This window comes from Ochotona princeps, chromosome 6 (genome assembly GCF_030435755.1).
Source record: "Ochotona princeps isolate mOchPri1 chromosome 6, mOchPri1.hap1, whole genome shotgun sequence".
Taxonomy (NCBI): domain Eukaryota; kingdom Metazoa; phylum Chordata; class Mammalia; order Lagomorpha; family Ochotonidae; genus Ochotona; species Ochotona princeps.
This window is the reverse complement of record NC_080837.1, coordinates 31,246,750-31,263,705: the sequence shown is the minus strand read 5'-3', so window position 1 is coordinate 31,263,705 and position 16,956 is coordinate 31,246,750. Positions and strand designations below refer to the sequence as shown.

Sequence of the window (16,956 nt, the reverse complement as noted above, 5' to 3'; positions counted from 1 at the left end):
CATATGCTGAATATTCTTCTGTAATGGTTTCAATACACTTCTTTAACAGAACTATAGGCACAGAGATAGAAGGAAATTTTGAGTCATATTTTGACCTCCAAAACAAGGCACAAGTCACTCCAGTAATAGTCATTCACTTGTCTCTACTGAGCATCTAGTATTAACAGATTTTTTTTTTTTGGATGGCAACATAAGTCACAAAAATCATCAAGACATTCATGGCTTATTAGGCAGGAAAAAGCATCCTTGTCTTCATGGCTCCCATTAAACCTAGTCTGGAACTTTTCTGGCTATGGCAAGGAGTTCACCACATTGCAAGGAAAGCCATTCTGTCAGCAAGAAGCTAACTAATTAGGAAGGCATCAACTTGAGGCTGACATCAACTGACTGGTTTTGCCTTGTGGAATAGTGTGGAACATACCTAGCTAGTATCCTTCAGTCTAACCCTCCAAAGGTTTGAAAAGGACTTTCTGGGGTCCTGTTAGCCTTCTTCCCTCTTTTATGAAACAATCTTATTTCACCTTATTCTTATTATTCCAAAAATGCTTTAATTACCCTTACGGATTCCAAAAATTATTTCTTGTCAACCAGAGGAGTTGAACAGCTAAGTGGTCAATATTGTATGGAAACTAAAATAGCATTTTCAAATTATCACATTCAGAAACCAAAAGTTTTAGCATCCAATGGGATTCAATTTGAGGTCATTAGTTTCTAGTTAGATGAGTATATTGATTAACAACAGATGTATGGCAAAAGATGGGACATTAAAGTTTGCCAACACTGCATTTTAGAGAGGGGGAATTTCAAAACTTTCCTAAAAATTTCATGTGCTCCAAGATAATAGCTGAACTTGATATTTCCAATAATTTAAGTGCGGGAGTTAATTGGGTCATATTTCAGGTACAATGGCACTATAACCTAAGTTTCTTACTAGCAAATCAGGTGGATGACATCAGCTATCTTGAATGAATAATACACAAGACTTTCTCAAATATGTTAAATCTTCACTTGACAGGATACATTTGGCACCTTTATAAACCATACATAACAGATCCAAGATAATTTAAAGTCAAGGGACTTTAGCCTCCAGAAAAGCCCCTCCTCCTCAAACTCATGCAAGAACACAAGCCAAGGTATAAACTTAAAAAAAAGAGAGAGAAAGAAAGAGAGAGATTGTTTTATTGTGATATTTATGACACTGACCCACTGCTGGCAGGAATGAGCGGGAGTAATCTTGACGTATTGCACATGCCATGTGAAGGACGCACGGGTGATCCTGGGCTTCTCGGGCTGGCTCCTGGTCCTCCCAGACCTCAAGGCACGCGTGGGCCCGTCACAGAAATCTCATTGCCACTTGGTGTATACATTTAACAAGTCTTTGGTCTTAATAAGCACCATTACAAACCCTCACATTAAGGGCATTATTATTCTAGTTTATAAATGTTTCAATGATAAAAAATAGCACGATTACAGTATACACACACTTAATTTACATGTAATGTATTATACTCGTAACAGATAAGCTACTGAACTAACTTTGGTTGATTGAATGAATGAAGTATTTGAACTGAATACTTGCAAATTTGGTTTCTAAGTTGTGTAAATATTACAGTGCATTTATAAATCTAGTTTGACAATTTACTAGCACCAAATAGATATTATAAATGGCCAACCTAGTATTTGTACTTGGAGAAGCAAAGTTTAAAAATTTGAAAAAAGTAGTCCATCAATTAAAAGCACATTCCTGTATGCCTGCTGAAGAGTGGTGTATCAGCATAAATGGCCAACCCCCAAGGACATTACACAGCCCAGTTTTCAAGAATCAACACGTATGACAAGGTAGCTTAGCTACACACGAGAAGCCTGAGAAAGTAGTTGTTTTGAGCGAGGGCAGTCACCTGTACCTTGATTTTGTAATACAAGAATAGTGCTTATTTATACAAATTTACTTGGTGAAAGATTGTACCTGTGATATGAAGATTCTGATCTGGGGAAAAACATAATCCTACCTATCTATAGTTGTTTTTATTTTAATTATTTGGTCTCTGGATGGTGAATTAATGAAGCAAAATCTGGATTTTCATCTTCAGATTATCACCCAGTTCACCACTGAGGTAGTCTTTGTCATATTTGTCTTGTAACAGGTTAAGTTCTTTCTTTTTATAAAGCGGAGTACTGCTGATCTGTAATGAATAGGTTCCAGCCACCGGCTTCTTCTTGGTGAAGTGGAGGTAGCTGATCCCTTCCTTTTGGTTGATTTTAAAGAAGCCATCTTCATTTCCAGATTCAATCAAGTATCTATTGTGATTTGTCAGTGTTGTAAGGGCCGGAAGGAGTTCGAGGATTCGGACCTTGTTACTGACGTGAGAAATATTGAAAGCAAAGGTGGCGGTCTTCTCCACATCCCAACTAGCAAGACTCACATTGGCTTCTGTCTCCAACCCATCCTGGAAAGACGTAAGGCGACGTATTAAATACAACATAAACATGCCACTTAGTTCCCGCGTTCAGGAAATGTCTCAAATCTCACTCTAATACAACTTTTCTGCCCAAGCTGTGTATACCATATTGAGAAATGCTGTTGATGGGCCCGGTGCAATGGCTCAACTGATTAATCCTTCCCCTGCAAGCGCCAGCATTGTATATGGGCACTGGTTCATGTCCCAGCGGCTCAACTTCCCATCCACCTCCTTATTTGTGGCCTGGGAAAGCAGTGGAAGATGGCCCAATGTCTTGGAACCCTGCATGCACCAGGGAGACTCTGAAGAGGCTCTTGGTTCCTGGCTTTGGATTGGCTCAGTTCTTGCTGTTGTGTTCACTTGGGGAGTGAACCAGCAGATGGAAGATCTTTCTCTCTGTCTCTCCTTCTCTCTGTAAATTTGCCTTTCCAATAAAAATAAATAAATCCTTAAGACAAAAAAAAAAAGCCCTTGATAAAACTGGTAAAATGCCGTAGATCTGTAGCAATTCTATCTATGAAGTTCTGATTTTAAAGTTAAAGTCATTGATAACTACAAAAAAATGGAGAACTGCATATTCATGAAGGACTGTGTTTTAGTGGTTTTCCAGTGGGCATTCACTGATGCTATTTTAGAACAGTAAAGTGATGTCAAGAAAAAGAAGGTTGAGATCTCTTGGATGAGTATTTGAGACCTCAGACTGCAGTGGGGCTCCAACTCAGGCTCCAGCAGCGTCATCTGGAAGTTCATCAGAAGTGCAAATGGCCTTTCCTGCCCCCTGAGTCTGAGACCCTGCGAAGGGTCTCCCAGGGATCCCTTCCATAAACCTTCCAGGTGTCTCAGGCACACCCCCACATTTTAGAGCCAGTGTTTTAGCAGACTATTTTCTTTCCAAAGACTCACGTCATTTCCTGGTCCCAACAGATGGGCTGCAGTACTCAGTATAAACCAGTCCATTTCAATCTGGGTCGCCCTCCTAAAGACACACCTTTGACCTTCACTTCCTAATTGGTATGACCTGCAAATACTCAATACTTTTCACCTGGCTGCTGGCTTGCCTCCCTGGGGCCACATGCGCTGGATTCTACGGGCCTGGAGCCAGAGGTCTGGGAGAGTATCTGTGTACCTTGGAACTACCGAAAGGCTGCAGCAGCTGTAGGCAAAGTGAACCAGGCTGCTCCGTGTTGTTTTTGTCTACAGTCCAAGCTCCCTCACACTCCACATGGCTCTCTTCAGGAGAGGAGCCTCTCGCTCTCAGAACTTGGCGTCCCTGTGCAGGGAGCGCTGTGGCATTTTGCTCTTCTGCCCACTTGTCCCAGCTTTCAGGCCCTGTCCTTTCAGCAGACTGTGGGTGGGTGTTTGACTCTCTTTTCGGCGAGACAGAGGAAATGAGCAAGTATGTAAAAACCTTTGCATGGCCACTCCCTGAGAGAAGCAAGAAACTTCAGAAAGTCCCGCAGCATCTTGTAAAATGCAGCCTCCAAGTTCGGAGAATGTCTGGGTTTTCTCCCCTGGGGAGATTTTTCACACTCTGGAACATCCTTGGAGGAAACCACAGGAATCTGGAAAACTTTTCCCTCCAAGAGAGACACCAGCAAAAGCCCCCTTCCAACTTACCTCGATATGGGAGGCATCTGTTGTTGCATTTGCGCTTCTCCGTTTCCTGCCCCGTTTAGGGTAGCCGTTGATCTTGCACTCGTAGCAAGCCTCTGGGGAGAGGGAGTTGTCATCCATTTCACCACTGACAGGTGGCTCGGGGCCTCCTCGGCTCATGCCCATTCCAGAAACACAGTGCCTGCGGGCAGAAGGGGCGCACAGAGGTTTTCATTAGAGACTCAGGGAAGCTGATGCAGGTCTTCTGCTAAATTGTGGCCTCCACACAAATGACACCTTCAACCTATGACTGTGTGTGTCCAGTGGCTAGCAGTGGGTACTGAAAACCACCTTGAGAACCTGTGTGCTTGTCCTCTGATTCCTGATGTCCTGCATTGACTGACTTCTTTCTATCCTACCCAGTTTTGCACAGCGACTGTCCTTTCATTTCCCCAACTTCACACTAGCAGACATGTTTCAGTGCTTAGGACTGGGGGTGAGGACAGAGAGTGGAAACTAAAGAGGAGAAAGCTGATTGTACCTTGTCACATCAAAACATCTTCCTCCCAGGAACCAGGCTCCACAGGACGGAGCTGGGTCTGAGACATCACTGTTTTCTCTCTTGGCCTCTTCCACCCCTACCACGATCCCCTCACATGACCTTCCCAGCAGCTGCTCCTATTTGTGGATGTTTCGCTTTTGCTGACACCACTGAGGCCAGGAAAAAAGCTCTTGGTGATAACTGAGAGTTGATTTAGTAACAAATGGCAAAGACAGGCAGTATAGAGAATGCACATATCAGAGCCTGCCCAACTGTGGGAAACTGTTTCAAGTCATTCAAAACCACTGGGGCCATTGGCTCTGACTCACATGAAGCCGGATAAACAAACCCGTGCCCAGGAGAGAACTAATTCAGCTGTTTTTCTTAGCCTTTCAGTTATCAAAGCCAAGTTATGGAGTGAGGCTCGCATGTTTCACAAGTATCTTGTTTTTGTAACTCTGCTTACTATTTAAGAGGCCACTTGGACTGGGTCTTTACACCCGGCTCCCTTTTTCAAGTGTGTTGGTGCATTTGAATGATCCTAAAAGAATCTTGATTGGAGGAAAGATTGTATTTTAATGACTCATCCAGAGACCAACATTTTTATAAAATATGGGTCATGAAGTATAGCCAACATTATCTATTTTCCTGTAATGACTGACCTACTCTATCAACCATTGTCCTGTCTGCCTTTAAGATTCAAAATACAATGTTGCTGAGCAGAATGCTTGCTGTAATTCATACCAATTTATGAATTCCTGCTCTCAATTTTCTCAATTTTGACATATTGCTTTCCCTTATTCTTCTCTGAAAGAATGAACATGCAGAGACAATAACATGGATGTACTGACAAGTGTTCAGTGTGTGTGTGTGTGTGTGTATCCATCCACATAATGATAAAATTATTGGGAGATAGACCTCAAATTTGCAGCCCCCAGCTCCCTTCTCAAAATTTCTTTCCAGTATTTTCATCTCCCAAGAGCATCACTTATAAGAAGTCTGACTACAGAACCCACTGGCCAAAAGCCAGTATGGAGTGTCACAATTTTTGCTGGAAAAATGGTTGTGGCCGGAAACTCTAAAGAAGTCAACTGAGAACCAGGCACGAACATCTGGGAATTTGTGTCCTGTTGTTGGCATTTTGTGTGCTTCTCATGAAACATTCTTTTTTCTTCGAGTTTATATAGTACCAAAAATTAATTGCTTCATGTTTGTGTGTCAAGAAATCAAAGATCATTCGGTTTGTCCATGTTACATCTTCCTGGAAAACCATGTGTGTCCAGATGGAGTTAGCAGAACAAAGCACCCAGGCTTTAAGGAATTTACCCCAAAACTTTTGAATCATCGAGTAAAATAAAAATATCCTTTCGTTGCTCCAAGTCTCAAACATACTTGCATATGGTATGATAAAGTGTTCTATCTGGAAGCTACAGTATTTCAACTCTCATATTCAGTGCTTTTTGGGCAATATTTAATGCAAGTCTGACTTTGAAATCTAAAAACATATTTTAAAACTCTAAAGAACCTTCAGTATAAAAAATAAACAAATAAGATCTGATTTCTTGAGAGAGGAGCTGGATAGGAAAGTGTTTTAAGACAGAATCCTGCCTGGCCAAGAAGAAGGATGGCCAGTAAGCTCAAGTCTGTCACTAGTTGGCAAAGAGATGACTGGCTTTCCAGCAAGATGTAATGATCAAGGCAGTGAGATAGAAAAAGCTTAGCAGGACACAGTATTTACAATGCCATTCCAATGTCTGGATTGCCTAGATATTTGCAGAAATCAAGATAGCCCCTTTCAAATACAACCTCTGCAAAACTAACTTAAACCAATTATAAAGAATAATAAAAATTACATATGGTTCTCTTCTACTAGGACGGGTAAATTTGAGTTAAATATACTTAGTTATAATATGAATGAACAAGTCTCCAAAGCAACAAAGAAGAGTAAGGCTTACCCTTGGCCAATCCGGAAGTAGCCAGGCGGACAGCCACACAGATAGCCACCCTCGGTATTGGAACACCCATAGCTGCAGGGGGCCTGGGAAGAGCCACATTCATTGATATCTTGGCACCCTCCACTGAACTGTTCATACTGGAAGCCAGCAGGACACATACACTTGTAACTCCCCAAGGTGTTGTGGCAGGAGGCGCCTCCACAGATGTGCGCACTGAGGCATTCATTTTCATCTGCAGGGAGAACAAGAGAGCAATATGTGTGTCACACTAGCCAGAGATGGCCTTTTTTTCTTCTTTTAAGATTTATATATTGGTTTGAAAGTCAGAGTTACAAAGAGAGAGAGAGAAGAAATCTTCCATCTACTGGTCCACTCCTTTGAGGGCCACAATGGCCAGGGATGGGTCAGGCCAATGTCAGAAGCCTGAAGCTCCATCTGGGCTTCCCGAGCACTTGGGCTATCTTCCACTGCTTTCCTGGGCACATTAACAGAGAACTAGATTAGAAGTGGAACAGCCAGATCCAGTGCTTATTTGGTGTGCTGTCGTCTCGAATGGAGGCTTAACTTGCACTGCCACAATGGCATCGTGTGCCAAGGATTTATAATGAGGTGACTGGGTCAGGTCACTTGTGGCTGGCCGGCCGGCCTGCAGCTGAGCTCTCCAAGAGGGAAGGCAGGCAGAGTTGGTTGGAATAAGGAGAGAAGCAACTGAGAAACATGTGGAAATGGATGTGGCCTGTTGCCATGTTGTGACTAAACGTGGCAGATGAGGTCCGATGCACCAGGTGGAGAGCATTAGAGGATGGCATGTGAAGATCAGTAGACTCCAGTTCTCACTGGGAGCCAACACTAGCAAGTTCTGTGGCGCGGGCTCATAGCTCAGCTTCAGGGCTGAGGGAGTGAGGGAGGGAAGGAAATCAGGCAGTTGCCTGTGTCCTGCTTGGCAGGAGACAGCGATGGGACAGATATCTTAGAAGCAGAGGCCACCTGTCTGTCGGAGGCCGCTGTGCCAGGCTTGTTTTGGTCAGGATGTGTGGGTCTGGCAGGGGCTGATGTCCCACAGGAAGTGTCTGCCCCCCCTTGGACTTCCTTTTGAAAAATCAGCGAAAGCCCCCAGGGTGCTTATTCTTGGAGCTGAATAGTACCTCCTGGTATGTCTGTTCCCATCTTTGAATGCACCCCGGCCCCCCCCTTATCCAAACCAGCCTGCTACCCAGAGTGTCTGAGCCGCGTCAAAAGCTAAGTGTGGTTGGAAGGGATTTGGTGCCGACTTCACAGGGGAAAATCCCCAAGAGAGACAGCTGCTGCAGGACCAGCTGCCCACAGGAACCTGCCCGGTCTGATGGCTAACAAGCAGGAAAAAGAAGCCCGACTTCAAAACATCAACTGGAAGGGAGAAAACTGTCAAGTTTCTCATCACTTCCAATTTATACTTTTGAAATCTCCAATACATTTGTGTAGACCTGCTTAGAGAGAGCAGATTGGAAACTTGCTCCAATATTTCTGAATTGCTCCAGCCCCATTCAGGCCTGTGCTCCTTGGGATCTAGAGGAGAGGGTCTTTGCTTACAGAACGCCCACTTGCAGTGGGAGAGGCAAAAGGAAGGGCGCTCAATGGGGACCGCTACGCACTGTGGGAAGGTGAGGCTGCCAGGTGTTTCATATCCCGTTACCTGATCTTCCCAGCCACACAGGGAGGTAGGTCTTGTAGTCCCTGCTCCGAGGGAAAAGGAGTGAGGTTTGGCGCTTGTTGCCAGCTTCTCAGACCCAGGAGCCGCAGGGCACAGACTCACAGTCTGGCTTCTGGGACTGCAAAAGCCATGCGCTTTCCCTTTGTTCCATACTGTCTGTCAAAGGACTCACCCCCATCCAATTGGTACTTCTTTTTTTTCTGTCATTAGTTTCGCTTCCTTGTGAATAGGTTCATTTTGGAAGAAAGAAAATGTTTCTAAAAATATTGTCTTTATTCCTCTTATTTTAAATTAGAAAACAGGTGAGGAAGCTTCGGGGAGGGCAGGTGAATTGCCTGAGCCCACTTAGTGTGTACGCTGGTGTTTCCCTCCTGCTTCTCCTGTCTGTCTGTGAGCTGCTGCTCTGTGCTCTTGAGTGTCTATTTAAAGATCCCTTTTAACAAGGACAAGCCCTCATGCAAGATCACTTCATCTCCAGGGTTCCTAAAAACTGCTGTCTGTGTCCTCTTCCTCTCACTTTAAATCAGGGATGGAGGTAACAGTGGAGATCAACGGAGACTTCTGGCGCCAAGCTCCATGTTGGAGACTGCAGAGCTGTGGGCATGTACTTGGGTGAGGAGATCCTGGGATGGATAGCTGCCTGCCACTCCACATGTCTCCTCCCTGCCGCTCTACTTGCTCCCGGCCCGAGGAGGCAGCTCTGGGAGCAGCAGCCACACTTGGCCCCCCAACTGGCCCTGCACACCTCGGCCCCCTGGTCCTCAGCACCTCAGTCCCCCGGCCCTGCACACCTCGGCCCCCCCCACTGGCCCTGCACACGTCAGCCCCATGGTCCTCAGCACCTCAGTCCCCCGGCCCTGCACACCTCGGCCCCCTGGCCCTGCACACCTTGATTCCCTGGTCCTCTACTTTCAGCTGGGCTCAAGTGTCTGTTTCCTGCTGGTAACTTGATTAATGAAACCTATAGGATTTGTGGGCTAGATTTACTCTGCCTCCCCTGCTCCCTGCCTCAAAGGGCATTACTAGAAGTTAGAATAAGAAAAATTTTGTTTTGAAACAGACATTTCTATTAAAACTGTCCGCAGATTGCGAATCATGGGAGAAAACAAATGTCTTCAAGGTGAGTTTTCAAGTCAGACTGGGGTAATCAAGGAGGTTAGAAGGTGATCTGTATCATCAAGGGGGCACCCTGGACAACACCCAAGGTTCTTTTTAAACTTTGAGAAGTGACCTGTGTTGCTATAAATATCCTTTGTGTCTCAGGATCTCTCCCCCTCACTTCTCAAACTCCCTTGTTAAACTGCTTGTTAGTGCAGTTTAAATAAAACTTGCTTATCTGGGTTGTAGGTAGGATGGATTGGAGCTTAGATTAAGAAATTGGCAAATATTCAGTGTTTACAGTTTAAAAATAGTATGTTTATGTACTCACTCTTTTTATCAATATAAAAACACCATTCAGTGACCATGCTTCGTATTTTTCCTGGCCTCTTTCATCCAGCGCATGTAAATCACTACACAGGAATATATATATATATATATATTCCAAAATATTTGTTTTATTTTTCCATTTGGAACTTAAATAGGTGAGGATCTTGTTCTTTTAATAAGAAGAAACAATCCCATCAAAGTAGCATTATAATCTCTGAAAATGACTTCTTTTTTATTATTATCATCTGAAAATCACTTCTTAAAAGAATGGAAATCTACTGCCCATTCTCTATAACAGAAGGCTCCATTGTCTGGCTGGCATAGTAAGTGTTAGCTGTGGTGTTAAGGCAGGGACAGCTGCAACATTCCTCAATGTAGGACGGGATTTCTTTTGTTAATTTTGTCCAGGGCAAAGTGGTTGACTCCAAGTATAACCTGAGGCTTTCATTGCGAGAAAGTAAGGGAATCAGTGGTCCCTTATGCGAGACTAAACTTCTGGCTGCCTAGGAGTTAGGGTCCCAGGAGGAAGAGGGGTGGGCCTCAGGAATCGGCTCTGCTTGGATGCTCTGGAGAAGCCACTGCAGCCCAAAACAATGTGCTCTTTCTGAATGGCTCTAATTCTGAAGGTTTATCAAGACAGCTTGGCATTTAGGGGCATGAAGAATCCCAAACTCTTCTAACTTCTTCATGAACTTAACTCTTTAGAACATTCAACCAGGAGATGAATTTCATGGGACCAAGGTAATCTCTATAGAAAGCCAGTGCATGGCCTAACCATCTTTTCTATTCTGGGAATAAAGTAGGAAGAGGAAGATAAGATTCAGGAGACATAAATGTTTTCCTACATCACTTACCCCATGGCCCATATTCTGTTAAAGGGACCTACATGAGAACAGACAGGGTATACTGGGTATTGAGTCAACAAAACTCACTCTGGAACTTCTGTAAAAAATGTCATATTAAAATCAATGTCCTCCCTTAGTTGATAATGAATATAGACATATTTAGTAACACCAGACAACACAGAGAGTTGTGCAAACTTCAATGTGTCTATCACTGGGGTCAACCTTACATTGGTAAACAAAACCATCAAATGTGTCTTTCCTGGGAGTACAGTGAACTGCTGCAATGTAAAACTCCCACCCTGCAAATGGTAGTTCTTTGAATTTTCCCTAAAGACTCTGATCAAGGGTGTGGCAGCCAGAACAGATCACCCAAAGGCAATCTCAGCTGTGGCTCGGCCAATGATCACTGAGAAACAGCACAAGTGAACGTGATTTTTCAAAGACAGATACTCTCAAAGTACCTTTGTCATGATTTTTGTTTGTTTGTTTACTAATTTGCCAGGATTGCTTCCCCTTCAATAAGGTTAGAGACTTTTCAATATCTACTCGTTGCATTAATAAGCAATGTGAAATTTCAGAAAGAAAGCAGCATTTTGACATGCTAACAGGCGGGTTAACTAGAAAGAGCTACTTGCCGACACACTGGTTCCACTGGTAGTGCTGGAGGTAGCCCTGGGGACAGCTGCACCTGTAGCCGCCAATGATGTTCTGACAGCCATGCTGGCAGCGGTGGTTGCCTTCACACTCATCCACATCTGAAAAAGAAGCAGAGTTGCCTTAAGGACAAGTCAACACTGTGTCCCAGACACTCTGGGAAGCCATACTTGTCTGCATGATGATAAGAAATCTGACCCTGAAAAAGTTACTCTACCAGCAAAAACTTTCAAATATCTACTGTGTTTGCTAAGTCAGAGGAGAAAACCATTGAGACTCCTAGTAATGTCTACAAATGAAGATGGTAAGGACAAAGATGTAAAACATGGTGTCCATTAGAAGACCTCTATAAATTGTATAAATTTCTAATAGAATTAGAAACCAAAAGGTGTCATGCAAAAAATAAAATATATGATTTAAATTTTTAATGGTGTTTTGCCAGAAGAATCATTCCTCATATGTTTAGTCCACATTGAGGAAGTTCTTTTCATGGCTTAGAAATCAGTGGCCAACCATCAAACTACTCTTAACTGAGTCATTCCCTCTTAGATTAAACTAACAACTGAGTAGGAAAAGTACTAAGATACCTAGGAAGGCATGAGTTATAGATACAATCGAAAAGCAATAAAAGAGGAATCTCTAAGGTATTGGACCCATGCAAACCAGACAACATATTTGCCATCTTTTGATGGGTGTCGCTGCTATATTGAATCTGGATAGCTCACAGAGAAGGCCAAAGTGGACAGCTGCACAGTCCACCTCCAGGACACCTCTGCCAGAGCCCACCAGCTGAATCACAGCTGAAGGTTTCACCCACCTTCACAGCTTGCACCAGTCTGGTCAAGAGAGAAACCCCGCTGGCATTCACAGGTGAAGCTTCCTGGAGTGTTCTGGCAAATGCCTTTAGAGCCACACAGGTTGACATCTGAGGTGCATTCATTGTTATCTGTAGGAAACAGTGTGAGAGGGGAAGGAAAGGTTACAAACCCTCATAGCTCCCTTTGTGTAATAGGAAGTGAGAAGATGAACTCAGAAAAGACCAAAAAAGGCCACTGTGAATGCACATGCAATGCACACTTGCATACTCATGCATTTCATTCTGTTTTTGTTGTATCCCAACAGCAAAGGAAACAGAAGACAGTACCCTAAAGAACCAGCCACGTTGCAGTCCACTTACCAATGCAGGCCGTGTGGTGCTGGGTAAAGCCAGGAGGACATTTACAGGTGAAGCCACCGATGGTGTTGACACACAGAAACTGGCAGTTGTGCTGCTTTGTGGAGCACTCATCAAGATCTATGAGAAAGCGCAAGGTGAGCACTGGGAGCTGCTGACCGCACAGGCAGAGAGCCACCTGGAGGGCAGCTCAGAGTCACTCCTGGCCACCACTAGGAACGGGAGGAACCACGTGGGAAGTGTCCTTACATTCTTAACACAATAGAGATATATGAAATATAGGACATAGGCTCTCTTTATATAAATAGATTACAGTTAAAAATGTTCAAAGGAAGACTTAGTGATGAAAAAGGAGTGGCTCTTTGGTGTGGGAATCAAGGAAAACTCAATTCCCTGTTTTTAAAAGAAACAGAGGAATTTCTCAACAAAGGAATTTTCAGTAAATTATAAAACTCCAAACAGAAAGTGAAATAAAAGATGAGTGCTCTGAAAGAAATTTACAAAGCATTCAAGAGCTTGATTTAAGTAGAAAGAAAAAGATGTTGATGATGAAATTAATTTGAGTTCTTAGTTCTCTCTTTGCTGCTTTTAATTTAGTAAAATGAGGTAGCTCAAGAACAAATCTGCATTCTTGGGTTGGAGAGTCTCCTCTGGGTAAAACAACATGGAGCAATCAGTAAGGCAACAGAAGGAAAGGGAAGCCTCATGCTTACAAGTTAAAAGCACTTTTAAAAAACCTGCCTATAGAATTCATCCAACATCATTTCCTGCAACGCCACACACTCCTCATCTGTAATCAGACCCTCATAGCTTAACTTTTAGGATCCTTCTCAACTCCAATCAATGTGAATTACAAATATCAAGAGAAACAAAGTGTGCTCTAGATTCTCATTTATCTTTATGATCATTTTGAATTCATTGTGCACTGAGGAATGTCTCCGTCCTCCCGTGACTTTGCCGCCATGCACACCCCACATGCTGGCTGCAGCTGCGTCACAGCTATTTTGCTGTGACTGACTCCACAGAGCCAGCTCCTGGCTGGGTTTGCCTCTGGAGTGGATCAAGACACAGAGCACCTTCCTGGATTTTCCCCAGTGCTGACTTCTCTTCCAACTTCTCCTAGGCTCTGTCCACCAATGAGAGGCCCAGAGAGCCTGTGGGCCTGCAGGCCCTCTCTTTGGTGCAAGAAGCTTTGCTGGTACCTCAACATACACTTGCTGAAGCTCACCTGCACACACAGGAGGGAGATGGCTCAGCACTTTCCTCAGCAACACTGTCCCCCAATGCAACATGTCAGGGAGAGCTGCACCTGTCATCCTCACCACCAGGATGTCTCTCTTCCCTTCTCGGCTCTTCCCTGGATTCTATCCAAGACTCATGGGGAAGTGCTGCTTCCACATTCCTCCCTGGCCCAGACCTCTAGTGCCTTTCCTGGTCCACATGGTCTGTACCAGTCATTTTAATATCAAGCCCAGATGCCCAGGATGTGGGAGAATTTAGACCTTGTGTAAAAAGTAGCAAATAGAGATCTTTGCAGTAAAAGGATATATTAAAACCATATAACTGCTTTTTGCATTCCCAAAACTGTAAAGACAGCATTATTAATGTTTTTTTGAATTATGCAATTTATAAATTATGACATTCATGAACTGTACTATACACTTACTTTCCATTTTTAGCTCCTAATTGCTAGCACCTATTTGGAAATTTCGCCTCCTCCCTGGGTTGCAAAATCACTATAAATTTGTTTGTTATAGATAATTTGAGGGTACTTCAAAAAGTTCATGGAAAAATATTTAAAAAGGGTTTATTTTGGTGTCAAGATTTTTGAAATCCAGACATAATGGCTTTTTCAAAATACATTTTCTGTGAACATTTTGACATATGCTTATGCACATAATGAGAGCTATTTTACTCCCTCATTCTGGTCCTTCATTTCCAAGAATGAATTCAGGGATCTGAGTTGTGGCCCCACAGTGCCTAGAACTGCCTGAGACCTACAGATGTTCAGTAAGTTCCATGTTTGAGAAGAACAAAGCTGTGAGTAACTCAGCATTTAAGTGACTAGAAATTTTTGAGTAGTTCTCTCAACTTCCTCTCTCCAAACTGCAGGGTTCTGTCGAATTTGGGCTGGACAAGAGAAGTTGTAGGCTGACATCTATTTGCTATTACTCGTCTCTCATTGTCCTCCTGCATGAGACACAGGCAGAAGGCTGAGGCTCTGACTTCCTGCACTCTCCACTTCCATGACAGCACATTCTCCTCCTTCCCTTCTCTTCTGTTACCCCCTCTCACAATTTTATGGCAAGCCAAAAAGTAGCTCTTGTTCTGCCATCTGGTCTACCTTTCTTCATCCAAATTTCTTAATTTGCAAATTATCCTGAAGTACAAACAATATGTTACATTGTTACTGTACATCAGCAAATTTATGCCAAAAGAATTTTGCAACGGATAACTTCTGGTTGAGGCGAGATTACTGCTGTTGAGGAGAGAGTATTGCTGTTGAAGAGAGAGTATTGCTGTTTCTTAATTCTGTGAGGTATTTACATCCCAGGAAAGCTCTGAGAGGACAAAGTGGCTCTGTTTTGCAGAACAAAAACTCAGACATGCTCAATTAGACACAATGCACTCTGGGATTGTGGCACTGATTTTTCTGAGGGAAGTTTTTGCTAGAGATGTGAGCTATGTAATTATTGATTAGCATAACTGCATTAACTAGCAAGAGAGGGAATTCATGAAGGATCCCCACTCCAACATGAGTCCTGAAGAGCTGGCCCTGCCATCTCCGCGATCCTAATGAGTGGCTCCTGTGCAGGGTCACAGGCCTGCCATGAGTGGTTGCTGCCACTGGTCCTCTGCCATCTTGCTGGCTTCTGCCCTTTTCCCCTCTAAACTGGGGGCTGAGTCAAAGGGTGGTCCGAAGAAAGGCCCGTGAAAGGCCTCATACCTGGAGAGTGGGGTTTATTGCCTGGCATGGCAGGTGGGAGGTGAGCAGACAAATTCAACTTTACCTTTGCAGCTCCTTCCGTCCTCTTGTAGAATGTAGCCTTTCGGGCACGAACACTGGTAACTCCCCTCTGTGTTTTTGCAGATAAAGTTGCAGGGTTTGGGAGCCTGGTTGCACTCGTTCAGATCTGTGATCAAAGAGGTACGGTGTGAGTGCCCACCTGAAACACTGCCTTAGACCCAACTTCTGCGGTCCAACAAAAGGGTTCAATTTGGGGGTGAGTAAAAATAACTGTACACTGGCCGATCCCTGTCTTAGGTTTTCTTATGAGACTTCACTTTTTAGATTTTTAGGCTCAGATTTTAAAATATTTTTTGCCCTAATCTAGAATTTCTGCTTGAGAATAAAGCATTAGATATAGCACACTCACCCACACAGGCAGTTCCAGTTATATCAGGAGTGTATCCAGTCTTACAAATGCAATGATATGATCCTCTGTCATTGACACATTCCCCATTTCGGCAAACATCATGAATAACTTTGCATTCATCAATATCTGTAATTTAATAAATATGAATTAAGATAACAATGATATTATAAAATAGGCAACATTAATATATCACACTCAATTTGGAGCAATACTAAATACACTGCGTTACCATTATATGGACCATCTGGAGGACAACATAAATTTCACATGCAATGATAGCTGCATTGAAATGCAAAGCTTTATGAGAATGTGGTGGACAAACTAATCAGGTTAGAATAAAATTTTAAAGATTACTGGTCTTCTAAGTTGATATTCTTTTTCTCTTAGACAATAGAACAACCATGCCAAAGTGACATAGTTGGCTTCTTACTCCAGCTCATACCACCAAGTCGGCCTCCTGCTGAGATCTCATAAAATGAGTCACAAAAAAAGGACCTTTTGACAAGGAACCTTACTCCTTTTAAATCTAACATTGCATACTCAAGAAGAAAAAGAGAGTTCTAATTTTTGAAAAATATTCTCTTTGTTGTGTTTGAAGTTAGTCCTGACAAGTATCAAACTATTCGACTGTGCAGAAGAGGCAAGTGACCCGGGGCTCTGGGGTTTTGGTAGCTTGCGAAGGAAGGGAGAGCCTGCCTCTGCTCCACTGGTCAACATGCATCAGTAAGCTATAAAGCCACTGTCTGCTACCTTGAGACCCATCTGCTTCCTGACTGCTTGGTAGGCTGCTAATGAAAGCACTCGGTACGTGAGTTATCTCGTGAGTTATCTATCCTCTGTGGCCAGGTAATCATCTAATACCAACAGCTGGGTGTGCCTGACCTTTTCAAATTTACTATGAAGTGCAATTTAATATACTCTCATTGGTCTCAAGGCATGAGTCTTTCCAATGTCCCATTTTTATATCCTTCAAAGAAGCACAAGTTGCTTTTGGTCACTCCACCCTATCTGCCCAGTTCTGTCCTTTTCTACGCCCAGTTCTATTATTCTGTCTTCAGTCCCATCTTTCTATGATGAACACACGATCCTTAAGAGCCTCCTCTTCTCTTCTACAAGGAGCCCTCAACCCTCCCCAACAAATAACTCTGCCAGCCTCAGTTCCTTTATGAACTAAAACCCCATTCTAGATGCTTTCGATAGAGAGTGGCACTTGCACTTGTGGTGGGCCTGAGCATCTTCA

At 43.4% G+C, this 16,956-nt stretch overlaps 1 protein-coding gene across 2 annotated transcripts in view; it reads right to left on the bottom strand.

Annotated features, from left to right (window-relative positions):
- Positions 1-1,164: 1,164 nt before the first annotated feature.
- Positions 1,165-16,956, bottom strand: part of FBN1 (fibrillin 1) — a 227,834-nt gene continuing 212,042 nt past the window's right edge. Inside the window, exons 58-65 of one of the 2 annotated variants that reach the window (XM_004578093.4) lie at positions 15,717-15,842; positions 15,351-15,473; positions 12,343-12,459; positions 11,983-12,111; positions 11,147-11,266; positions 6,549-6,780; positions 4,077-4,254; positions 1,165-2,447 (exon numbers count right to left, since the gene is read on the bottom strand). In XM_004578093.4, coding sequence (XP_004578150.2) covers positions 2,058-2,447; positions 4,077-4,254; positions 6,549-6,780; positions 11,147-11,266; positions 11,983-12,111; positions 12,343-12,459; positions 15,351-15,473; positions 15,717-15,842 — 1,415 coding nt within the window. In that variant the 3' untranslated portion in view covers positions 1,165-2,057. Of the gene's footprint in view, positions 2,448-4,076; positions 4,255-6,548; positions 6,781-10,827; positions 11,267-11,982; positions 12,112-12,342; positions 12,460-15,350; positions 15,474-15,716; positions 15,843-16,956 lie in introns of those variants that run through there. The other variant, XM_058665887.1, reaches the window with a different exon arrangement.